The sequence below is a fragment of the Myiozetetes cayanensis genome, unplaced genomic scaffold (assembly GCF_022539395.1).
Source record: "Myiozetetes cayanensis isolate MyiCay16 unplaced genomic scaffold, myiCay2020 scf18, whole genome shotgun sequence".
In the NCBI taxonomy this organism is placed as follows: domain Eukaryota; kingdom Metazoa; phylum Chordata; class Aves; order Passeriformes; family Tyrannidae; genus Myiozetetes; species Myiozetetes cayanensis.
Genome location: NW_026087389.1, coordinates 1892963 through 1919539, shown reverse-complemented (window position 1 = coordinate 1919539; position 26577 = coordinate 1892963). Strand labels below are relative to the sequence as shown.

The 26577-nt window shown below is 45.7% G+C and overlaps 1 protein-coding gene across 3 annotated transcripts in view; it reads left to right on the top strand.

Annotated features, from left to right (window-relative positions):
- Positions 1–26577, top strand: part of LOC126638932 (contactin-4) — a 269307-nt gene that overhangs the window by 234316 nt on the left and 8414 nt on the right. For 2 of the 3 annotated variants that reach the window (XM_050313250.1, XM_050313251.1), the window contains 4 exons: positions 4035–4162; positions 21205–21380; positions 24163–24283; positions 25880–26038. In XM_050313250.1, the coding sequence (XP_050169207.1) occupies positions 4035–4162; positions 21205–21380; positions 24163–24283; positions 25880–26038 (584 nt within the window). The remainder of the gene's footprint in view (positions 1–4034; positions 4163–21204; positions 21381–24162; positions 24284–25879; positions 26039–26577) is intronic. The other variant, XM_050313252.1, reaches the window with a different exon arrangement.

Here is a 26577-nt window from a genome sequence, read left to right as displayed (position 1 = left end):
AGATCTTAAAGCTTAAATTTCCCCCCCTGCCATGGGCAGGGACACCTTCCACTAGCCCAGGTTGCTCCTACCTGGCCTTGGACACTTCCAGGGATGGGACAGCCACAGCTTCTCTGGGCAACCTGTGCCAGGGCCTGCCCACCCTCACAGCCAAGAATTCCTTCCCAGTATCCCATCTATCCCTGCCCTCTGGCTGTGGGAAGCTGTTCCCCTTGTCCTGCCCCTCCATGCCCTTGTCTCAGGGAGCTGCTCTGGGAGCTCTGTCAGCTGTGGAAATGCTTCTTTAGGGGGATGCAAAGTGTTCACTTGGCAACTTCGTACATTTGCTGCCACAGTGGCAAAATAAAAATGGGGGAGGAAGGCTAGGGAGGGATGTTTTCAGCATTTTTAAAGGTCTTTTGTCCCCAGAAGAGTTTTGATCAAAACCCTGACAAGGTCAGCTCTTCCTAGAGTAGAACCCAACACTTCAGTTTAGGAAACCAGCAATCCTTTTATCTCCTAATTTCAGACGTGTCTTTGCTCTCTGTGGACCTGAAATCTCCAGTTGACAACGCAGACCCACAGATTCTCTCTTACAAATGCTATGTTTAAAATAGATGACCTTTCTTTCTGTAAGGGTGCTAAACTATCTTGTGTCATCTTTTTTTTTTTTTTTAAATGGATATTTTTAACTTCTTTGATTTTTCTCTGATATTAGCAGTGACCATGAGCCAGGTTATCAGTAGAACAGTTGCATTAACCTGTGCAAGAAGAGATTTGTATTTTTATTTGTTGTTACCTCTGCTGTTAGTAGTGTCAGGCAACCCAGAACATTCAACAGTGAGTCAGTAGCTCCTTTTTTGACTTTGTAGTGGTTTAAAGTGCATACTCAGCAACCAGCACTTTGTTCTGAAGTAATGCATGTGTTTATGGGAAATGTGGTTTATTTTTATGTCTTCCTGGGCATCTGGTTAGGAAACAGTTTGAGGGTGTATTTCAGAGGAGAGAGCAGACTGAACTCTGTGTCTTGAAAGAACTTTTGCACCCAAACTGCTAAAAGTGGTGGATGAAGGGTTGATTGCTTGCAAGCCAATTAGCAGTTTGAGAACCTCAGTGGCCTGAAATGAGCCTCTCCTCTCGTTTAGTGCAGATAAGTCTGCAAAGAAAATTTGGGAATTACCAATAGCAGTGAGAGTCCTTCCTACTTTCTCAACTAACTGTAACAAATTTCCGAGTGTTCAAATAATTATTTGTTAACTTCTAACACATTGGATTTAAATTAGAGGACAAAACATTGGCTGTGGAAAAGCACCCTCAGCAAAAAGAGCCACATAACCATAAGGCCTCCTAATCAATGAGTCGCAGAGAGCTTTTAATGGTCTGATTTATTTTTTAAAAAATCAGTTACCTTGTACAATTATCTGTCAGTTTTAATGCTGGTTGTTTACAGGAGTGTGGAGGGAATTGCTGAGATACCAGATGAGGATTCACTGTGCCTGGGGACTCTCTGGGGAGGGGGTTTGGAGAACTCAGGGCAAGTCTCTCCTGAAGTCTTTGTAACGTTCCTGGGGTTAGAGGATGTCTGTGGGCTCAGACTGTAAAGCCAGTGGCCACAGCTTTCAGCTTAGAAAGGGAGGGAAATAAAGACAGCACAAGCTCCCTGAGATGTGCCAAAGCCCGTGGTGGATTGACTGTCCTGATCCAAAGGTTGTCTCTAGGTCAATCCAGTCCACATCAGCTAAAAACCACTTTTACACTGGGAATAAAGACAACTTAGAAGGAAACCAATAGTATGAGAATGACAGAGACAGAAAAGGCATTAGAATTTGAAATTAAATCTGGCTTCATCAACAGAATAATTAAAATGATCTGTGGGAGAGATTATCCAGTAAATAGGTTTCAACCATATGGTTGAAAATAAAACATAAATAACTAAAAATAAAATCCCAACTGTACAGAAATAATGTAAACCTTCATTATTTTCTGGATTTCTTAGGGTGGCAGAAGTGTGGAGGGGAGGGAGTGCTGGAGCACCGTGGTCCTCCTTGAGCTGGAACACATTGCTGAGCTCGTTCTGCTGTTTCTATTGATTGGAATTTTAATGCCTGCCAAGGGCACCTTCAGCTTCCAGAAAGGCACAGTGGTTTCCCAAGACCTGAAATTGATAAGAGCAGCAAATAATTCCTTGGGAGCTGCTGGTGCTGCTGCTGCCCAGGCTCCTGTGCTGGAGGCCAGCGTGGCCAGTCCTGTGCTCCAGCACACACTTAATGCAATCCATGCATTGATTTGTGCCAACACAGTGGTGAAGATAAGGGACAAGGAGCTATAAACTGCTCTCTTCCAATTATCCAGCTGGAGCAACTGCCACAGAAGCAAATACATGGCACTGGGGCCCTGCAAAAATAAATTACAGTGGTGAACGTTACTGACTGCAACAATTTGGAGACCTATAAGCCAGTTGAGAAGCTTCTATTAATATCACTGCTACTGATGTGTGAAAAACAACCTCCATCCCTGGGCTCTGCCAGCTTGTCTGGGTGGTTTTGGGCAGGAGAGGTGAGCCAGGATGGAGATTGGAGCATCCTGCACCATCTTCCTGCTCCCTGTTTGGTAAAGACACTCCAGCTGTCCTGGTTTTTGAAGCAGGTGGGCTGAGTAGCCCGTGTGTGCCCACCAAAAAGCCTATGGAATGACAAAAGGCACCCACAGCAGCTCCCTTGAGTGGGGTGATGTCTCCTGAGTCTCTCTGGAGACCATGGCCAGCCCAGGGCAGCAGTTGGCAGGAGCCTGGGGAGCCCCACCAAGGAGGTCTCGGTGCTTTTGTTTGTGCCTTGTCTCACACTGGTCCTTTCTCCAGCTGCCTCAGGGCTGTCCCATGCCTGTGAGAAAAGGCTCCAGCTGATTGCTGTCCCTTAAAGCCTCCTCAGGTGGGAAGTGCCACCTGAGCCCTCCTGCAGTGGTGCAAGAACTGTTTGCTGAGTTTCTCTCCTCCTGATTTCTCAGTCCAGTTGTGCAGAGCTTTGCTGGCATTAAGGATGCAGGAAGGCTCCTTCATTTCAGTTAAATTGGGAAATAATTGAGCAGGAGAAGGCAGGAATTGAGACAAGATTTTCAATGCAGGTCTGAAAGTGGCTGAAGGTGAGAAAGCAGACTGTGCTGCAGGACACGATGCTGAGGAGACAGACAGGAGTTCTGCTAAAAGAGATGATACTAGGTTGGGAGAAAGGTTTTTTTCTAGAGTCTCCTTAGGTGATGCCTCCATAGGGCACAAGTCATTCAAGTTTTGTTGGGATTACTGGGCAGCATCAGATTTTCTGTGTCCACTCACTCAGAGCAGAAAAAAAAATGGAACAAGAGACAAAGCTCCTTGTGAGAACAGGGGGAGCCTGAGGTGCAGCCTCTGTGCAAGAGGAGGGGCAGGGGATCACTCCAGGATTGACATTCCATCCTCACCTGCCTCCTGCCCTCAAGAGACGTGTCCCACTGCAGATAACACTGTTCAGATGGGAAACAGGTGGGTTTGGGAGAGGACTGGAATGAAACAGGATCATTTCTTTTCAACCTGCAAGCGCCACTGCAGAGGAGATCTGTGGGCTGAGTTCTGCACAGGCAGGGAGGTAGAGAGCAAGCTTGGCATCGTGGTCCTCTTGCTGGAAAGCCATCAGCCTTCTGGAAGAAAATCAGCACTGAGGCACCCGTTTCAGTGCAGCTGCTCAGCAGCAGCGCTTGCATCGGGAGCGCCGAGGTTTCCCCGAGCGCCACATGTCACAGGGGTTGTCATGGTGAGGGCTGGATATCGAAGTACAGGCGTGTGGAAAAGCTACACGAGCTGCTGATGTGTAAATTAAAGCTGCCCCGGAGTAAAGACACAGAAAACTCGTGTAAATGGCGCGTTTGGTACTCACGAAGCGCGTCCCGAGAGATTTCCCTCCCCCTGCGAGGGGCAGCGCGGCGTCTGCTGCTCCAGCCTTCCACCAGTAATGCACGCTCAAAAGAGCTTGATGGTGACTTAACAAAAAAAACCCTTAAAACCTGTGTGCCTGCTGTCGTTGCAGAATCACCATTCTGGACGACGGGAGCCTCCGGATCGTCAACGTCACCAAATCGGACGCGGGAAGTTACACCTGCGTGGCCACCAACCACTTTGGGACAGCGAGCAGCACAGGCAGCCTGGTGGTGAAAGGTAACTGCAGCCTCTGCTGTCCACAATCGGTGCACAAAGTCCAGCTGACTTTCATTATTCCTTACCCAGGGCTGCGTCTCTGCCTTTCAGGAATTCCGAGTGTTTTATTCGTGGCCGTTCGTCTTCTGGCAGATACGATTTTCAAAAGTTAAAGCTCCAACATCTGACAAAGGCATTTAAAGGAATGGTTTGATAAACAGTGAGAGACACTGACAAATGTCTTGAATTAATTTTTGGCCTGCTTATGAGTAGCCCAGTGTCTGATGAATTATTATAGGCAATGAACATATAGGTTATTACACTTACAATCACTCTCCATCTCCTTCTTATTTGGGGAAAAACCTATATTGGATAACAGATCAGGAAAGATTGATTACAAAGCCATAAATCAATCACAGAGCTCTAGTGCTGTCAGTTTTAATTCTCCCATGTATTGGCATTGATGGATCATATTCAGTTAGAGGTTCTCCTTGTCAATTATTTGTATGGTGTATAGGGAATAGTTAAAAATACTTCAATGCAAGTTTTAACCCATGTTTTTTACACTTGGATTACATCCAGAGGTCCCTTCCAACCCCAACCAATCTGGGATTCTGTGAAGTCTGTAGGGGAATGTGTGGCCCCAACAGTTCTGTGGGTTTGGGGTTGATTTGAGTACCTTGTAGGGCATTTGCCTCTACCCACGTTGGTCCCTGCAAACAAAAATAGAGACCAAGTGAAGGCCAGCATTAGGGCTCTGTCTGAGCTGACTCTGCCTTTGCTGAATCTGTCTTTTCCCAAGGAGGCACCTGCAGCAAAGAGCTGGGAAAGTGCTGCTGAGGAAACAAGAACATAAACCAGACCTTGCCTCTTGGCAAAAGGGTCATGGAACCACAGAATCTCAGAATGGTTTGGGTTGGAAGGGACCTTAAAGCCTGTCCAGTCCCACTCCCTGCCCTGGGCAGGGACACCTTCCACTAGCCCAGGTTGCTCCAAACCCTGTCCAACCTGGCCTTGGACACTTCCAGGGATCCAGGGGCAGCCACAGCTTCTCTGGGCAACCTGTGATCAGCAGCAAAACTGGAGAGCAAAATGCCAAACCCAGCCCAAATGCCCTTCCCCAGGCTCGACGTGGATGGCAGCAGAGTGCTGAGTGCTCACAGCTGTTCATCTCCAGCCTGGGCACAACTGAGGTTATCCTGGCTTTCCACATGCTGCACGACACCGGGAGGCTCAATCAGAGTCTGCAGCTCAGGGACCTCTTGTACCACCATAAAAAACAGCCAGTTGTTGAAAACAGCAGTGATTCCTTCCTGTCAGAGTCAAGGTTCTGTAGTTCAGGGCTTATCCCTTCTCCCTCGCCGTGCCCAGGGAGTTGCCCGTGACTCCAGCACAGGACTCGGCAGCTGCGGTACCTGAGCTTTGGCTTCACGTGGTTTACAAATCACTTCCCTCGCTGGGGAGGTTATAAAGGATTAGCAAGTGCTTTTTTCTCCCTCAGTGCTCCCTTTTAAGTCCATCCCATTAGCATTAATGGGAGCGACACGTGTGCATGGAGCAGAGAATGGACTGGCGAGCCCAGGGTGTGGAATTTACCGGCAATCTGAGGAGTGCAATTTCCTAGTGGAGCCCATAAAAAGTAGGAAGGAGCAGAAACTATTTTGAACTCCAAATGAACTGTGTCAAATACTGTATTATGGACTGTAATGCTTGGGTTTCTCTGCCCTAAGTAAAACATGTGTGAGCTCGGACAGAAATATGACTGAATTAGTTATTTTAACTCAGTTTTGTGGTGGACAAAAAGACTAATCCATCAGCTGATGTGCTTTTTGACCTTAAGATACGCTCACATTCTTTTCTAACTCCTCTTATGTCATTGAGTAAAAAACTGTGAAGGTCAAAAGACATTTTATTTTGTGACCTTCCTGTGTTCTTCCATTAATATTGCAGGTTATCCTTATTTTCTTTTAATTTTCTTCCTTGGGGAACAGTGTCACAGACAGTGTAGGCACGGATGGGAGGAGTAGGGGAATATCTTGCACCACAACCAAGGAGCTTAAAATAACTTTCTGGTAAACAACCAGAGAGGGAGGAATAAATATTCATATTATGCATGAGTAGACAGTTTAAAAAATATCAAATTCTATGGACAGGTGCCCATAGGGCTGGGTATTAACATTCTGTTGTCAGAACTGCTGAACCCCAGTGGTTTTCTGAACCAGTGCAGTTGTGGTTTGGGTTTGTGCTGTTGATTGGTGTTGAATGAGAACTTCTTGGCCTCCACGACCTGAAATTTTGGAAACTTGCAGGTACAGTTTGACCTTTAAGTTAAAAAGCAGGACTGAGGCCATAGGGCTGGAGAAGAATCCCAGACAGTGTTCAGAGCTCTGTAAAACATGGTGTGTGTTTCCATGTATTGTATAAATATTAATTTTCCGTCTTGTTTCCTCATTTTTTTTTTCCTGTACTTGAGGCTAAATGTTCAATTCTTCCAACACACAGAAAGATTAGAGGCTTTCTAAGTACCAGGGGATTAAATGACAAATAGTGTAAACAGGCAGAGACTGCACAACATGAGTTTATTTGTACTTAATGCAGTGATAGAAATTGGCTGATGCAGCAGCAGGCTGAAATAGGAGACTAATTTCAAGACATTGCAATAAAAGCTCTGGGTGTAGGAAGTGCCAGGAGAGGCTCCTGGTGTTAAAATCCCAGCTGCAGCAAGGAGGAAGACCCACATGAAGTGTGGTGTGGAAGAGGCACCCAAACAAGCTGATGAGAGGAGTGGAGATGATAAAAGTGCATCACCAGGATAAGAAAGTCTCTTCTGCCAGTAGACACGCTATGATGTGTGGCCAGCTTTGGTTTTGGGATGTTGGAGGTGAGTGGATCGTGGTGCCCACCACAGACACGTGTGGCTGCTTCTCAAGCATCTGCTGCCCTTTTGGCTGTGGGCTGAGCTGTACATCCATCTAGATCTCAAAATGCATACATTTATATAATTTCCTATATAAATCTATCCCTGAATGCTTGGTAGAGCTGGTGCATATCTGTTCTCTTGGGGAAGTGCAGCAATTCCTGTCACGTTGTTGCATTCCCTGGCAAGGGCAGGTTCCAATGACTTTATTTGCCTGTTTAATTATGATGCACCTTTAACATTTTCCTACTGCTGCTGGCTCTGTCACGGGAGGGCTCATGGCAGTAAAAGCAAGAGACCTTTTGTTGGCTGGAATCTGTATCACTTTAGCAGTAAAAGAATACAAAGATAATGTCAGTGGGTTATTTTTTCCTCATGCTTGAATAGACTGATAGTCTTGGTTTTGTCCAGCACAGTGATTCAAATTATTTTCTATAAAATAGCAGATTTTTCATTCCAAACCTATTCCTCTGGGTGAACGTTGAAGTGCTGCACTGCACTGAAAATTGATTAAATACTCAAAATTCTGGCCTATTATCGAGGAACTTTTCAGAGACTTCATGTGTTGCTGCCTTTAAACCTGCAATTCTTGCTGAATTCAGGACAGAGAATTTTTCCTCTGCAGTGACAGTGCTGGTGGGATGTGATGGTCATCCTGCCCCATCTTGCCACCTGTGGCTGGTTGTCTCTATTTCAGCCTCCCTTGATCAGTTTTGAGCTGCATTCTTCAGAAACTGGGTTGTGCTTCCTCACATCCACAGGTTTTGTTTAAGGGTTTGTGGGTTTTTTAATCAGTGAATGCCAGTGAATTCTACCAGCTGTCCTCAACTCTGTCATGGCCTCTGAGTAACCAGGAGATCAGTTCCTTGAGGTGAGACTTTACTTCTTTCCCCAAGAGGAAGAGTAACCATACATTAAGGTTTTTGGGTTTCCTCTGCCCTTCCCAGGCAGTTGGAACTGCGGTGAGGTCTCCCCTCAGTGTCCTCTTCTCCAGCTGAACACACCAAGTGCCCTCAGTGTCCTCACACGCCTTCAAATCAAGGCCCTTCTCCATCCTCGTTGCCCTCCTGGCCCAGACCTTGAGGAGGAGGGTGGTGAGAGTCACAGGGACCAGCCCATGGCCCATCTGGGGACAAATCATAACACGGATTTGTGGTCAAACACTTGAGTGAGGCTCAACTCAGAGCTGAACTCACCTCACAGCGACTGTGAATAAACAGCACAGCAAGAGCTGCTGGTTCCTCGCTGGGCAGAGAAAAAAATTAGGTCAGCTGCTAAAGACAAACCCAGTAAATAGCAAAGAGTCATGGAAATGAAATAAACCCCCAATAATAGAATCAAATAGCAGTGTTTTGCTCATAGGGCTGAACGAAGTCAGTTAGGGTTTGGTTTGTGTTTTGTTTTTTTTTCATGTAAACACTTAGTGATCATAACAAATAAAACTTGTAAACATAACACAAGCGTTCAGCTTCATTAAATTTGCAGCAGACAATTAATTTTTTTTTCAGGCAATTCAAAGGTTCTTCTGTAGTACTGACTTAGTTTAATTGAACATATTACCACAAGCAGACAATAAGAAATATATTGAAGATATCCATCTGGCTCGCACTGCAAACCCTGTGCATTTCCTTTTCTGAGCCTGTCACAGCCCTTACTAATTGCCTCATTTTGGCTCTTTTACAATCAGTGTGATTTAGCCATTAACATGATAAAAGTCATCTTGGTGAAGAGCTTGATATTAAAAAGCATAGATCTCCTGCCTTTCTGTCTTGCCACTTTTGGACTAATCTCTGGCGTTATTAGAGCGATATTTTTAAAAGCAGAAATACAAATATATTGACTCCTGCAGAGCAGCTCCTGCAGGTACTTTGTCTGGTTCTGATGTAGAGAGTGCCAGTTGGAGTGAAAGATTTGCTCTGGATCTTGGAAAAAGCAGCAGATTCCTCCCCCCACTTCCCTCCCATCACCTTCTCCTTTCTCCTCTGTGTCCTTCCAACCCCCAGCCAACCTTCAGACACATTAAGGGTCTTAGTCAGTACTAGAGCAAGTAGCTGATGCTTAGGGATGTCTCTTATTCAGCACATAATCTGGAAAAAAATATTTTTTAGATAATTTTTTTATTTTATCTGTATAACCTGTAGAGGGGAAGAAAAATCCTATTTTTGTTCTGTATTTTTCTCTTAAACCCACAAAGTCTTGCAGGGGGGTGAAGCATTATTGCAGTCTCTTCTGCCAGGAAAAATAAAAGGTTGGAATAATTCCTTTAAAAGCTCGGCACTTTCGGCTTAGGAATTTTCTTGACCTCTCCCAGAAAAAATGTAAAGGTGCAGGAGTTCTCCATCATCAGTGAAAGATTGGGTTGTTTAGCTCATCACTGAAGATCAGATCCATACATCAGCTGAGAGAGGAGGTGACCTGTAGGTTAAACACAGGCTCTTAATGAGAGAAAAGCAGGTTAATTAACACTTTTCATCAACTTGCTCCGATTTATTTTCGCGTGATCCATTTCAGAAAGGTTAAAATATTTTTCAGCTTTTGAAGGCAAATGTGAAAACCCAACACAGTTAAAACTGAGCAGCCACAGATTTACATCAGAGTAAAGGTAGTGCATTTGATGGTCAGTGAGTGTGTTTATGTGATTGTATGTAAAATATAAACAACAAACTGTGCAGGGCCAGGAGTTGTTCTCAATCCTTGTGGGTCCCTTCCAGCTCAGGATATCCTGATTTTTGTGACCTCTCCCATGCCCAGATCTGGCGGTTGATGATGCTGCTGGTTCCACACACATTCTGTGTAGGATAAATGAATCCACCTGGGCTCGGAAATGAGGGGTCACATCCCAGTTCCTGCTGCTTTGTATGTCTCAGGAGAGTTACACAAATTTCAGGCACTGCAGGATCTGTCTCCTTGAGCTTTTGGTTTCGTGGAGCTCTCTTGGTTCCTCAAAAATGAAACATGACAGTTGCCCTTGACATTTTAGGTTGTGCTTCACATCAGATGGAATGCAATGCTGAAGAAGATCCTGCACTGTAAGTCTGCTGACATCAGGAGTTAAGTCTGCTGAGGTTGTGGGTTTGGTCCTCACCTTCACAGCTTGTGGGATGAACTTCCAGACGCGAGTTTCGTGGGAATTCCACAGATATTGGGTAAATTAGGGCCACGCTCTAAGAGGAAACAATACAACAGAGAAAACTGGGGTCACTGTAGCTCATGGGGCTGGTGTGGAAGGTGAGAGAAGATCTCCCCAGAGCCAATTCTCTCCACACCAAATTCAGCCTGACTGGGAAAGGGGCAGGGATGATGATGATGATGATGATCTAAACATGATTGCAGTGGGGAAGTGACTGCTGATCTCTGTGTCAGGTAAGGATGAGGGAAGCAGTGTGGGAGAGTAGAGAGGGAAAGGGAACTTTCTATCCTTGAAAGCAGTGCCTGGGAACAGACTGGCCTGAGGGCTGTGCCTGTAACATCAGAGACACCGAGGAAGTGTTTAGAGAGCACATTTTGTGTCGTAGGAGGAGGCAGTGTGAGAGTGTTGAAGACAAGAATCTGGGACAGTACTTGGGGAAATACCAGGCCTTTGGTGTGTTTGCTCAGAAGCATTTTTGGAAGCAGCTCAGTGCAGCCAAACAGCTGAGGGGTTGAGCTGTTGTGGCTTTTCCTCCCTGAGCCTGGCTGGAGTACAAACAGGTTACTCCAGATAGCAGTGGCCAGGTGGCACAGGAATACAGGCTAGGAGGGATGGGTTTGACACATCAGGGGGCATCTGCAGCACTGCTGAACAATGGTGAGGTGCTGGTGCAATATTAGGGACTCCTGTGACCTTGCTTGCCCTTCTTTTAAAGCAATTTAAGCAAGACTGTGAGCAATCCCAACAAAGTTAATATGGAACTACAGGCTCTTGTCTTCATCCCAAAATCCTGATGGCAGAGAGAACATAACTGGAATATGGTTCGGTTCTAGGTGTCCTGTATCCCTGTACCCCAGCCAGTCACTTGGGAATATGACAGGAATACAAATATTCATGGCTCAAAAGCAGTTTGACTTTGAAATATGAGGAATTTTGTCACTGAACTCACTTGCCATGGCTTGGGTTGGTTTCCTCTGTCTTTGTCTATGACACACACACACACGTGGAATATGATTTTTGCTTTCATTGTGTTTGAAGTTCTTAAGTGGCTCATGAAGATCTAGTGATGCTATTTGTAGGTTTTAGTACTGTTTTCTTCCAGCCTCATTGTGAATATATCTGTTTCTTCAGGAAGTCAGCAGTGAAAATTTTAGTTCCTTTCGTGTTTTAAGTGCACAGTGTGAAGTCTCTGTAAAGACTGGTAACTAAAGTGTGTGGTGCAGTTGACAGTGAACATCATTCCTGCAGCAGAGAGCTGGGAGTGGGAGTGTCTGGGAGGAATGCTGAGGAGTGTGTGCTCAGGGCCAAGCTCAGCCGTCAGTGGAAGCAGGCTGGGAGGAGAGATGGAGCTGACACACTGCTCCTCCACTGCTCTGGGTGTCTCTGGGCCTTGATTCTGGGTTTGAAATTATTTACATAAGAAAAACCTGTGTCTAATTTGAGGTAAAATGCCATGGAACAGGAGAAATGTCAGGGACGCTTTTTAATGATGCTCTGAGTTGAAGATTTATTCAGCAGAGTGGGAGCTGCGGATTTTGAGCGAGTTATAATGAGGGGATGGTCTTGCAAGTTGTTATTTTCGCTTCAGCTGTGATCCTGCCTCCATCCTGCCCCTTCCATAACATCCTAACCAGGGCTCAACCAGCCAGGCAGCAGAGCAGTAACACGGCCCTTGGAAGGAGGGTTTGTCTCCTCTCTGTGTGTCACTAATTAATTGGAACCAGTCACTTCCTAGCAAGGGAGCACAGGGCATTGAGAGCCCAGCTCACCTTCCCCAGGATACAAATTAGACCTTTGCAGCCCAGGAAGTTTTTGTTTCAGTGTTTGTTTTGCCGGTTCTGGTCTTCCTGTCACTGGATTTGTTCAGTAATAGGTGTTTGGGCGTCAGACGTGCTCGTGGCAGTGTGCAAGTCCCAACGGGGATTTGAGAAAAAGTTCATCTTAAATAAAAATATCTGCTGTGCACAGTGGTATAGGAAGACAAAACAGTTTATAATGAAGGCCTGATCCATTTTATAGGCTGGGCAAATAAGGCAGCAGTGACTTTTAATGACTTGCTCAAGGTCAGAGAGAAAGTGAGGAGGAGAATTTGTTTTATTCCCAATTATTCTGTGCCTATGCTGGAACAACCTTCCTCTTTGCTCTGCACTCTTCCTCCTCTTTTGCTTATCTAATTATCTTTTCATGGGAATTCTGTTAAGCTTAATTGTTCACATTTGGTTGTGATTCAAAGTCTGAATGTTCAAACTAGTGTTTAAGGGGCTGGCTCCCCTGCTGTGCTCTCCTAGCAGGCAGCCTGGATGCAATTCCTCTGGGAATACTGATTAAAAGTGCTAAAATCACTCCCTCACTCTTGATTTCCATGCCTCCCTGTTGCCTGACTCAGTTCTTTGGATAATTGTAAAATCCTGAGGTTTGCAGCTGGGCTGGTGTATGTGGTGGTGTGCTCCTTCATTTGACTTCAATTTACAGGTATTTTTTGGTAATGTATATTTTCCACAACCTGTAATGTAACAGTAAAACAAAATAGTTAAAAAGTAGTAAAAACTTGTCCTGTTTTCAGAGGTATCAGTAGGTGCTCCCCTCCACTTCCCTTTCCAGGTGCAAGTGGCACGTGGGAAGATGAATGTGTCCTTTGCTGCTTGATAAATGACCTGTACCCCAGGTCTGGCTTATCCCAGGGCACTGATGACACATGCAAGCCTTGATCCATGTGATATTAAGGCTGGTAAAGCTATGGATCATTCACTGGGAAGGTGGAAAGTCCAGCTAGGGATTTTCAGGCTGTTCCATGAGTTTGACAGCTCAAGAGGCATCTGCTCCTAATGACTCTCAATTTGGCATTTCTTCTTGCATGTCAGCTAACCCTGACTTCTTGGTCCTGATGGGCAGGGTGTGGAAAGTAGATGTACAATTCATGTAGGAAAGACCTAAAATACATATTTATGCCTTTAAAATGTGCCAGTCACTCCCTGATTTCGCAGTTTGAGTGCCTGGGTATCAGATTGTTGCTGCTCTGATGCTTTCTGAAATCTTTTGATCTGTGGTCATTGCTGTTCAAAACGTGAAAAAGCCCCATAAATGAACCATCTCAGCAGGCTGAACTCTTCCAGGGGGGCAAAATGTTGTTGGGCACTGTGTCCATGGGCACTGGCACAACGACCCGTGGTTTGTGGGCCAAGGAGAACAGGGATTGATCCCTGAGCGACTTGCAATTTATCAAAGATTAGATATGATTTCTGCTGTATCTGATTAACCTTCTCTGGAAGATGGCCATCATTTCTGCAGTGACAGTGGATGATTCCATACTTGAAAAGACGGATATCAGCTGGCTGCAATCAATAGCCCACAAAAGGTGACGCTGTGAATTCTCTGGGTTATCAGTAAAACGTGTCAGAAACGTCGAACCGTTGGTCAAACAGAGCGATTTCATCCGAGGCACCTCTGAAGTGACTTTTATTTTAGCCTGAAATGCCAGGAGCTGGGGAAGGGAAGTTTGGGGCTCGTGGTGTAATCAGGAGCTGTTGGGTGCTGCTGCAAAGAGCAAGCATGAATTTCTACGAGTGACAGATTTGATTGTCATTTCCAGACCCCATTACATATGATTTTTCTTTGTGACAATTGCATGGAGAGAGCTTGATTTGATCAGATTGCATTGCACTGGGGAAAATGGAGGTTAAAGTGGACTATTGTGCCCTCTTGTCAGATAAGTAACACTCTCTGCACTCTCAGTGGAGTGGATATATTTTCATATATTTTGTCTTTGAATTTGCTCTAATGGCACATCCCTCCCCAGTATCCTTCCCTGCAATTCCATTCTTAATGTGTTTTCAGATTTGAATTAACCTTCATTTATTATTCAGCCACACCGAGAATGCAGATTGGAGTGTACAGAAATGCAATCCCCTGATTGACTGCCCGGTCCCTGTCTGGGCAATGGGAGGCATTAATTCCTGGGAGGGAGATTCTTACATCAAGTTTAGACAGTTTGCAATCCATGGGCAGCTTTTTTCTTTTTCAATATCAGTGTAAGAAATGCATTAATAACTTGTACCTTGACTGCACTTCAGCTCTGAATGAAGCTGAGAAGGAAACTGTTGTTGAAAAATGGAACGTGCAGCAGCTGGATGGATGGGACCCTTAGGAGTGCAGTCCCAGGGAACAACATCCAAACTCTCCTCTTCTCTCCCACCCTGACAGAAAGCCCCTCAGAGAAAGGGGCTCAGGCACCCAGCTGAAAAGAATTGCAGTGGTTCTGATAGAGCGAGATTTGAGCCAAAAGTGAACTGCAAGATAAAGATCCTCCTTCAGGAGAGCAATTTTAGCATGTCCTAAACACCCAGCTCAGCTGTGTGTGTTGCTGAATTGGAGTCTCTGCTCTTCCTGGAGAGGTCAGATTTCCATCCCTGCTTTCTTTAATCCCTGTTAAATACAAGGCTGTGTCTCCCTGCCTTTATTGCTGGAGATTGGTGCTGCCTGATTACATGGAAAGATCTGGAGCACTAATCACACACACGGCTAAAATCAGAGCTAAGTGACTTTAGTCCCAAGCCTAAAGTCCCTTTTCTGAACTGATGGTGTCCTTTTAATAGGATTATATTTTATTGGGCTGAACCACTGTTGTACACAGCACAGGGTACTGAAAGTGCTGTGGAATTCCCTGGTAAGAACTGAGCTTATAAATCAGTTGCTTGTCTGGTACAAGTGTAACAGCTGATTAGGTGGAAAAGAGGAGAGAGATTGGCATAAAAGCTGTGTCCTCTTCCTGAAATTCTCTCTGTGACTCATCACAGTTCACAGCTGTGATATTTTCAAGTCCAAATATTGTAAATATTTACCTTTCCCCTCTTTCATTTTGATCTTGATTGTGCCCCATAAGGTACTCAGTCTGTTAAGATAACTGGAGTTTGCCCTGCTCTCATATTTTTATTATTATTATTATATTATTATTCATTGTTTTTTAATCTCTTCAGTTCAGGGGTGCATTTTCCTCTTTTCTGCAGATCTCTCGGTGTCTGGTGATGCCCAGAGCACTCAGAGCTCCCAGAAGTTTCACTAGTCAAGCCTCAGATGCTTTTGACTTCATGGTCTTGGCTAAATGTTTCATTCACAAACAGAGAACGAAACATTAGAGCACATTTGAGTGTTTTCATGTCCTGCACTTGGATTCTTTGGTTGCTCATAGAAACCAGCTGACTCTACCTCCAAGATTGATTTTTATTATCTCCAGACACGATTTGCCTTGGAATCAATACAATAATGTAAAATGTCATTGCAAATAGAGGACATTGATCTGCAATGCATTTATTAACTCCTGCTGATAAAAGGCAAAATGGAAATGGTAAACATGCTGGTATTCCAAAAAAAAAAAAAAAAAAAAAAGGAGGAAAAGTGAGTCCCAAATGCTTGAGTTAATCTACAGGAAAAACACAGTTTCAAAGCTTGCACAGGAAACAAGATTTATCTTCGATACAGGTGAGGTAAACCTTCATTAGTGCAAATTTGCAGAGTTACCCCTGGTTTGTGGTACAGTGAGAACAGTGATTGATCCTTGCAATTTATCCAGGATAAAGGTTTACTTCCCAAACCTTGTACAGGAAATGGCTTATGCAGATCAGGAAAAAAAAATGTGTCTGTATCTTTAGCACTCATTTAAGAGAAATAGGTAATTAGATAGTTAATCAAGCTGGAAACTGCTGCTCATCTGCCCAGATCCACATAAGGAACATCAGCAGAGTGATGGAGGTGGAACCCCAGGAAAAGCAGCACCGTTTTCCCTGGAATTGGCTGCAGCCTGTGCTTGGCATCGCCTGCCTTTGTCTCAGTGCCTTGTTTGAAGCATCTGGTAATTGAACATAAACTCCTGCACTTGAGCACTGATGCTTGAACCTGGAATTACCTTGTCAGCCCCCCTGGCTTTCATTAAACACCCAGCAGATGCCCTGGCGTGCTCCGAGCACGGATCGTGCTGCAGAGTCAGAGCCTGCTGGGCTGGAATGGCTTTGGCTCTGTGGGCTGCCCTGCTCCAGCCTGGAATAAGAGACCTCCCTCCCCATCCTGGAGCAGCCACTCTGGCCAGGACACATCCTCAGCTGTTTAACTCCAAGGATAATAGGTGGGATATGAATATTTCTTAGGTACTTGAAGGAAATATCCATCAGCAAAAGCAAACACTGCTGGAGGGGTTTTTTTTCCATTTCAAGCTCCAGACTGTTTTTTTCTGCCCATAACCAAAGCCAGGAGTATTTACAACAGATTTTTCCTGCTTAGGCAGAAGAGTAAAAGGGAGAGGGACCCCAATATAGGTCAGAGGTTGGGCTTGATGATCTTGGAGGTCTTTTCCAACCTTAATGAATCCCTGGCTCTATATATAGAGTCTTTTTACAAAATTCCCATTAGCTACCATTAACCACATTTAGCAGCAGGGAAGCACAAACCTGACTGAAGAGAAGGCAATGTTGGAAGAAGAGAGGAAGGAATCTTTGCAAGATCTCAGAAAATTTCCCTTAGAAGTAGAACAGACTGAAGGAAACATTAATTTGGGGGGGGAAAGTTCTGATTTCTTCAAGTTTTTTATGCTGGATAAATATATCAAAACCTGAGTATTCCCTTCTCTTCCTTCTCCTCTGACCTGCTCTGTGCTGGGATGGATGTCTAAATAAGCATTTAGGTATTAGCTGCACAGAGTTCAGCAAGCAGCTTTGGAAATGCTTACATTATCTCTTTTTTTTTTTTTTTTTAATCTGTCTGTGAATGTTCAATTCCACTGATTTGAGGCCGACAAGAGGAGCTGTATCTCCTGAGCATGTTACAGCTCAGCCTTTTATTACAGAAAAATGCTCTGTATTCCTTCAGCAGCCAGGGCTGGCAAAGCACATCTCATTGTTTACTGAGGACTTTGATATCCTTCCCTGAAAGGCACTGTGGTTATTGCCATCGCTGGATCCATGCCCTGTGGAGCAGAGCCAGCTTGGAGAGGGGCACGTTTGGAAATGGGATCCAAGCGGCCACTGAACACAGGCAGGTCTGAAAAAAACCCTCTGGTCAGTGGAAATCTTGCTGATGGGCACAGTATCTGTGACATGGCTTCTTGCTTCCCCTGCTCCTCTTGCATCTGTGGTGCCCAGTGACAGGAGCTGGAGCTGTGTCAGGGCAGGCTCAGGGTGGATCTCAGGGAAAGGTTCTTCCCCCAGAGGGTGGTTGGCACTGAACAGGCTCCCCAGGGCAGTGGGCACAGCCCCAAGGCTGCCAGAGCTGCAGGAGGGTTTGGATGATCCTCTGGGGCACAGGGGGTGACCCTTGGGGAGGGTCCTGTGCAGGGCTGAGGGTTGGACTGGATGATCCCTGTGAGTCCCTCCCAACTCAGCATATCCTGGCATTCTGTGATCATTCGAAAGCTCTTTGCACGCTCTGAACTGGCCTATATTTTTAAGGGGGGGAAAAAAGCATTATCTGTGAGTGTCAGCCTGTGCTTTCTGTCCCTCCTGCCGTGGCCCTGCAGACCGTGTCCCTCTGTGCCACCTCGTGCAGGTCGGTGTGATGCGGCACAGCCTGTGCGGGCACAGCGAGGCAGAGCCATTTACCCCAAACAAGAGATCCCTCCTGAGGGACTCCCAGTCAACAGCACATCCATGTGGGGTGGTTCCTTTGCAGATTGGATAACGGTGCCCCTCAGCCCGTGCCTGCAGTGCCTGCAGCTCTGGGTTTGCAGCTCGGAAATGCATCCTGAGAGGAGCCGGGAGACGTAGGCGGCGCTGATGGCACCGACAGGCTGCTGTTTGCAGGGACAGGAGGGAAGAAATTACAGCCTTCCCACGGATGGGAAGTGCTGCTCAGCTCCCTTTCTTCTAGGCAAGGAAGAAAACTTTGTTAGAATCTCTCATAGTATGAAGCAAACGCTTTTAATCAGTCAGGAACACGCCGGGTTCTCTGCAAGGCGCTGCAGCAATGAAGCCAAGGGAGGAAACGCAGGAAAATCGGGATGGAAGGCAGGACAGGGATAGGTAAGACGAGCTCAGATGATCTCAGTGCACCCCCCCAGGGAGGCTGGGGGGGTGGCTGGGCATCCAGAGCTGTCCTGGTGTGGCCATGAGGGTTTGCTCCAGCTGAGGACCAGCCCCGAGAGCGTTGAGGCTGCTCAGAGCCCACAATGACACAACACAGGATGATGCTGTGTCCCCTGGTGCTGCCAGAGGGGCTGGGGAGCAGGGAAAACCACGGGAAACTGCAGAGTGCCGTTTCTGTCACACGAAAAAAGCGTGCTGCTGAAAGTGCTGGCGTGAAAGGAAGGCTGAGAGGGAGCTCTGCTGCTTCCCTGAGCCTTCAGTGACACCTACAGACAGTCACTCACATCCCTGAGCCCTGCCTGGCTCCTGAGCTCCCAGGGATGTGCAGGAAGGGGCTCCAGGCAAGGTTTAGGTTGGATATTAGGAAAAATTCTGTATGGAAGGGTTGTCCAGCCCTGGCACAGCTGCCCAGGGCAGTGGTGGAGTCCCCGTGCCTGGAGGGGTTTAAAGGATGTGTAGATGTGTCATTTGGGGATGTGGGTTAGTGGTGGCCTTGGCAGTGCTGGGGGAATGGTTGGACTTGGTGATCTTGGAGGGCTTTTCCAATGTAAACAACTCTATGATTCCATGAAACCTGTGGGCTGATTTTTGGAGGAGCCAGACACTCAGAGCTCCTACATCTGCAGGAGCTGTGCTGAGCTGCTCTGGCCTTTAGCAAACACCCATTTCTTTATATTCTTTATATAGAATATGAATTCTAGAATTCTATTATAACTCTATATTCTGTAATTCTCAATAAATATTCTAACTATATTCTAGAACATAAATATATTCTCTAATTGTATAGAATTCCAGAATACAGAATATATGCCAGAGTTCTATTTGAGAATATACTCTGTATTCTACAATCCTATACAATTAAGTGTTCTATTCTGTGTATTTATACCCTTCATTCTTTACATATTTATAAAATAGATGAACTTCTGATGCTGGGAGGAATTTCAGGGAGTGATTCCATGCCTGAGCCCCACTGCTGGTGTGGGTATTCCTGTAGCATCCTGAGCTTGGGATGCTCTGGGTCTTCTTGAATTTCAGTTGTAGCAACACCAAGTGACTGGAAAATCCTGGTACAGTTATATAAAAATAATGCCATAAATCTAAGCTATAATTAAACATGGTTTTAGTAATGTGCACTTATACTGCTTATGCCTAAGAAATTTTAAATGTATTAGTCATGTAATTGTATTAATTAGTTAAGCCTCATAATACCTCTTGTGGTTGTGTTAAGAGTTACTCCGGTTAGAAGTAAACCTAAAATACAGATGAATTAAATTTGTCCAGGATAATACAGCCAAGTCCCCAAGGACTTGATCTGAAATCCATACAGACAGAGATGAAATCTTTTTCACCACCTCCTGTACACTTTTGATAAGGTCTTTGAAAGTCTGGGAACAGCTTTGCATCCCCTGGATTTCAGGGAGTAGTTCTGTCCAGTCCATATCTTTGCTGCTGTCTCTTTATTATTGTAGCAGAGGCTTAAGCAGTTGGGCAACAGTCTCTGGAAGAAGCAGTTAAGATTTTGGTGTCATCTCCCAGAGATTGAATAATGCTGGTATTATTTTACCATGACAGTTGTGCAGAATAGATTTTTGGAATAAGCAAAAATATCTATCTCTATATGATTTTCAGACTTTTGGTCTCATTGTTAAGCAATATTTTGTCTCCTTTTCATTTCCTCTGAGGCCCTGTAGAAAAAATGACTGCATTTTTGTCAACAGAAATGAAAGAGAAATGTTAACTTTGGAGGCAGAGGGAATTCACGGGCACAGACGAGAAGCTGGAGTCTGCATAATGTGTCATGGCTCATCTTTCTGTGCCACCATCTTGCTCCTGCTGCAGGACTCAAGTGAAAAATAGACCATTAAAGCAGTGGTAAGGGATGTGTGTGAATAAGGGATTAGTCCTGAAGCTGAGGTGGAGCTGCTGCCTGTATTTAACAGGCAGAACTTGCTACGTCACAGACCCCTGGAGGTTTGGGGGCTTCCCTTTGGAAGTGTCATGTTTAGGGCAATGCCCTTTTTTCTGCTTCACCTCCCTAAAATAACTTCCTCAGTTCTAGTCCAGCAGGGCAGTGACATCTTGTGTAAGAGCACAGAGGATTTAAAATGTGAGTCTGACCTGCTGATGAAGCTGCACATCAGACAAAGGAGTCACTGCACCCAGAGCCACCTCCCACCCCAAAGCCCCTCTCTGACACCACTCCAGCACTCGGCTCGTTGGGGCAGGGTTTTGCTGTCCATGGTGTCACAGTTTGGGTTGGTATCTCTCATTATTTATGTTTATTCTTCGTGGGGACTCTCCTGGCACAGAGGAAACAGCCTGGCTTTGAAATGTCAAACCCCAGAGACCGTGGCCAGTGTTCTGCACAATCACCAAGTCTGCAGTAAAAATGAGGCACAACAGTAACCTCAGCCAGTTCTTTCCCTTTCCAGGTGTGAGCAGAGACCACTCATGTTCTTAATATCCCCTTCTTCGTTCTAGTTTTTGGAAATTTTACACTGAGAGAGTTTTCTTGAGGCAACATTTAATATAGGAACAACAGAATAGCTTTTTGATAACTGTAGTGAACAGTGTGGGACTGTGAAACAGCCCTTTGAAGTAAGAAGATTCAGAGAGAGGAGAATCTCTGACCTCTGAGCTCTCTCAAAAATTTTAACCAAGCCTTTCAGATCTGCTGCACACTTTTCCAGCCCTTTCTTTTCTCCTTCTTCATCAGGAATGGTGGCTGGAAGAGGATTCTGGAGGGTTTGTTAACAGTGTTTCAATCCAACAGCTGGAGAAAGGTACTGGAGGATGAAAGCAAAGATGGGATAGTTCACTTGTTGAATTAAGGACCTTCCTAAGTGATCACTGCAGCTGTGGGAGACTGTTCAGGATCTCTCTCAGCTCTGCATGTTCCTCAGGAGAACCAGATCAACGCTCTTTTCTCCCCTTCCTTTGTCGTTTGCAGATCCAACCCGGGTCATGGTGTCACCTTTCAGCATGGATGTCACGGTTGGAGAGAGCATTGTCCTGCCTTGCCAGGTCTCTCACGACCACTCCCTGGATATCATGTTCACCTGGTCATTTAATGGGCACCTGATAGACTTTGAAAAGGATGGGGATCACTTTGAACGAGTTGGAGGGGTAAGTATTAACTCTAAAGCAATCTCCTCACTGCACTAAAAGCAGGTAACAACAGAAAAGGGCTAAGAGAAGGAATGGACTTGGCTGAGTTTGTCCTGCAGGGATTTAAAAGCCATGTGGCACTTGGGGACATGGTTTAGTGTTGGCCTTGGCAGTGCTGGATTAGTGATTGGACTCAATGATCCTAAAGGGCTTTTCCACCCTAAATGATTCCATGATTCTGTGTTGTTTCTGTGCACGGACTGAGGTGAACATTGCCAGTGTGTTGGTTCATTAGAGCTGGTGCAGAGTTGCTGTGATTTCCTTAATGACATGACAAATCTGCTCAAATGAGCAATGGGATGGATGTCAGGAGACCTAAAATATGTTTTCTCACTGCAAAAAACTGGCTCCTCCTTTGAGGAAGAAATCCATAATAGATTTTCTCTGACTGAAAGAGTAAAATAAACTTGAGCTATAACAATTGTAGAACTTTGTATTTATAGAGAAAATAGCAGGAAATCAGACAATATCCTCAGAAATGCTCAGGCAAGGTTTGTTGCCATGTTTATCTGTCTCTGTGTCCTCCTCCTGTGACCACTTGCTTAGAATAACTATTTTTTCCTCTGCACAAAATAACCTGCAGAGTATTGCAATGCCACGTTGGTATCTCTGGGTTGTTTGGTTGATTTTTTTTGTTTATGGGAAACCCAGTCAGTGCCCACTGGCAGTTTAAACTCCTGCAATGCCCAGAGAGCTGTGGATTTGAAGGTTGAAAAATTCAGGTTCATGGAAATCAGATAGTCAGGAGAAGGACAAGATGGTTGGACAGTCCATTAAACACAGCCCTGGCCATGGCTGCTGCTCAGGACCATGGTCAAGTGGCAGATGGGGGAAGAAAAGGTAGGAATTGCTGAATCTTCATTAGGAGAGGAGAGAATTTTCTTGGGATATTTGGCATTTTGTGCCTCTGCAGGAAGGTTTAGGATCAGAGCCTTTGCCCTGCTGGTCCATCTCTGCTTGGCTTTCTCTGCTCTTACCTCACTTTTGAAGGGCAGGTTGTTAAATTAAATTAAAACTACTTTTCTAGTAGTTCTAGATTTCCTGAAGATGCTGAGGCATAAATTTGGGGAATTGCAGAAGGCCAGTGCTCAACGAGACCCCTCAGGATGCCCTCGATTAGAGAGGGGCTTCACACAAGGAAGTGGCACATCTGTCAGACCTGCCCCAGCTTCTCATGCCAGTTTTATGACTCAAAATAATTCCCATATAATTTTTAGTAAGCAAAGCAGTCATTTCACAGACCATGTCTGAAAGATGGGGAAAAAATGTACTTTGTTTGTAACCCTAACATTTTCCTTTACAGTACAGAAGTTCATCTCATTTACCCTGTTCAGTCAGGGCTTGGGTTATTTAAATTCTAGTTTATCCTTCCTGATGATTTTTGTTTTCACTTTTATTGGGTGAAAGGAGATAGAAAAATGAGGAAAAAAAAAAGGCAAAATTTTTATCAAGGATTTTTCCTGTGTCTCTGAAAGGGGGCTCAACAGAGCTGTGGACTCTGCTGAGTCTCAGGCAGAGTGACAGTCCATAGTTACATTTTTCAAGGGTGAAATTTAATGCTGAAAGGAAAAGAAAATAAAATTTCCAAGCCTTAGAAGATACCCTTACAGATTGATGCCCAGGGTGCACATGAGCAGCGATGGCTTCTTGGGGTGACTGCACCTGCTTGGCCTGCAAAGCTGAAATTACAAACTCAATTAATATTTCTCAGTCAAAAAGCCACAATCACGAGGTTACCCTGAGATTTCCAATGGATCCAATGCTTTGTGTCTTGGAGAAAAATTTAGAGAGTGTTTTCAGCTTCTGATACACAGAGAAACTTAATTAGTTCTATTCAATAGTTAATCAGACATGCACTTGGCATTCGGAAAACAAATTACTGCTGTTAGGTGATGCAAGATTTCCTGGGAGAGCTCTGCTCTCATGATCTTTAGCACAAAAACACCGGGCAATCAGAATGCTGCCTGCAAGACAAAGCCAGGAAATTATTGCAGATGCCTCGGAATTCGGGCTGGGTTTCACTTGTGGAAGGAAGGGAGACACAACTTGGGCATGTGAACACCAGAGAGGGTGTAAATGGGATATCCTGAGAGATGTGAACCTGCCCTACGTCAGGTTTGTCGCGTTGTTTTAATGATCACAGAGTCCCAGGATATGCTGAGTTGGGAGGGACTCACAGGGATCATCCAGTCCAACCCTCAGCCCTGCACAGGACCCATCCCCAGCAGTCACCCCCTGTGCCCCAGAGGATCATCCAAACCCTCCTGCAGCTCTGGCAGCCTTGGGGCTGTGCCCACTGCCCTGGGGAGCCTGTTCAGTGCCAACCACCCTCTGGGGGAAGAACCTTTCGCTGAGATCCACCCTGAGCCTGCCCTGACACAGCTCCAGCCCTTCCCTGGGGGCTGTCCCTGCTTCCCCCAGAGCAGAGCTCAGTCCTGCCCCTCCTCTGCCCCTGCCCAGGCAGTTGGAAACCACCACTAGTCTACAAGTAGTTACCAAGGGAAGGTGTTTAACAGACCCAGCCCTGCTCCCCTGCCCCTGGGAGGAGCCAGGATTTCAGAAACATTCCCACTCTCCCCTTCAAGGCAGACTCCCATCACTTTAATAGGCCAGGCTTGCATTACTAATGTTTTCATCAGCCAGAGCAAAGTAAATCCATTAGTCACAGTGTCCTTCATGTGATAATGATGTTTAGCGCTCATTAAAAAGTAATTGTAACCACTTTTCCCTACTTTATCAGCAGGATTCAGCTGGTGATTTGATGATCAGAAGCATCCAGCTGAAGCACGCGGGGAAATACGTCTGCATGGTGCAAACAAGTGTGGACAAGCTCTCGGCTGCTGCAGACCTGATTGTAAGAGGTATTTGAATTTTGTTCCTGTTGTTGTTGTTGTTGTAAAATTTCTTTTTTTTTTTTTTTCTCCTCCCAGCATCTTGTAATTAATCTGAGAAAAAACCTCTGAGCACGCACTGTGGTTCAAACCACGTTTTCAAACAGTGCATATGTAAAGTGTTTCAGATGCACATCCTCATCCACCAGCCACAGCTCACGTAAACACACTGTGTTGGTGTCCTAAATGCCAAACCTGCACCAACTGGGCTCATTTGTTTGATGAACTGTGCAGCAGAAGCAGCATCCAGGTTATTCACTGCACTTCTGCCAAGTAATATTATTCCTTTTCTGGGATAAACGTGATTTAGTAACTTCATTGCTATTGCAAGATCGATTCATTGCCATGCACAGGGGATGTGTAAGTGTGACTTTAACAGAGCTGCAATGAGTTACCCTGAGTCTGCATCCTGACAATAAATATTATATATATTTTCTTGCTTGTTGACTCTGGGGAAAGCAAACTTTGGTGCTGCTCTGTCCCTTGATTGTCACAGACCCCAGGAAATTCATAGAGTCTTTTAGGTTGGAAAAATCCCCTAAGAACACGAGTCCAGCCACTCCCCCAGCACTGCCAAGGCCACCACTAAACCACGTCCCCAAGTGCCACATCCACATGACTTTTAAATCCCTCCAGGGATGGGGACTCCACCACTGCCCTGGGCAGCCTGTTCCAGTGCTTGACCACCCTTTCCATGAGGAAATTTTCCTGAATATCCAGTCTGTACATCTCCTGGCACAATTTGAGGCCGCTTGCTCTTGTCCTCTCACATGTCCTCCATGTAAGTTCTCAGCAAACTCAGTGAAAGGAGGAGAGCTTGAAAAATTAGTAAGAAATTCCCTCTTTCACTGATTCTCAGGTCTTTTGCTGTAGCACGATTTCAGATGAGGTTTTTTTGTTGTTTAGCTCAAACATTTCAACAGAGGCTGCTCTGGGCACCTCGATTGGGTAATTTCCTTAGTGCTGCCTCTGTAAACAAACAGCAGAACATTAAATTCTCACAAGAAAATGACCCTTGGTGATGATAAAACACTGATCTTGTCACTTGTTAAAAATAGTGAAGGTGGTAAAATACAGAAACAGGCTGCCCTGAGAAACTGTGGCTGCCCCATCCCTGGAAGTGTCCAAGGCCAGGTGGGATGGGGTTTGGAGCAGCCTGGACTAGTGGGAGGTGTCCCTGCCCATGGCAAGGGGTGTAATGAAATGATCTTTAAGGTCCCTTCCAACCCAACCCATTCTGGGATTATCTGGGATGGGAAGAGGCTGCACTTCAGGTACCACTCCCAGGAGCAATGGCCATGTGATAGAGGAGAGAGGTCTCTCCCTGACTGCTGTCCTGCTGCCTTTACTGGTTAAGAGGAACCCAGCAGTGAAGCAGAACATGCTGGTCTCTCCCTGGCCATGGTGCTGGTGCATCTCCCCAGTGCCCCCCAGTCTCACCCAGGCAATGGGAGCTGGGGCTGCACTGACTCCTCTGCAGGGTCTTCTCTGTCCTGAGTGAGAAAAGATGACCCCTTGCCACCGCTTCAACCACCTCACCCACCCTGTCCTGCAATGCCCCCACAGGTCCCCCGGGCCCCCCCGAGGCCGTGACGATCGACGAGGTGACGGACACCACGGCCCAGCTGTCCTGGAGGCCGGGGGCTGACAACCACAGCCCCATCACCATGTACGTGGTGCAAGCAAGGACCCCCTTCTCGGTGGGCTGGCAGGCAGTGAGCACAGGTAAATCCATCAGCCGGGCCCCTCAGAGCTCCGCTGCTGGAAAACACATCCATCGGCATCGGCACGCGGACCGGCTCTGCTCCCTGATGGGAGAAGCAATTTCCTTGGCTGCAGAGCACCGCTCTTATTAACTAGTTTCAGGTTTTGGCAACCCAAAGATTTAGGGTCCAGTCAGGGCTATTCCTCATCCATTTTTCTCATGAATGTTTAAGGGAAAACAGAATGAATTCCCATCCTTTGTTGCCGCGCTGGAGACATACAACAGTAATTGTGGTCTATAAAGACATCCCTCAGGGACAGCCCGTGTCATCTGGCCTATCTTAAAGGGGAATTATTTCCCTGATAGAGGGAAAAATCCCATGATGTAATTGCTCATTCCGTCAGAGGTTAATTTTGTTCCAGTCACCATTAAATAGAGGGAACGGTGTGTTTTAAAAAGAGAAAAATAAAAACACTTTAAACCTGTTGTCTCGACACTTTGTTTTCAAACAGGGGCAATTGAGGAGAAACTCTTTAATGGCAGGAATTTCTGGGCTAAA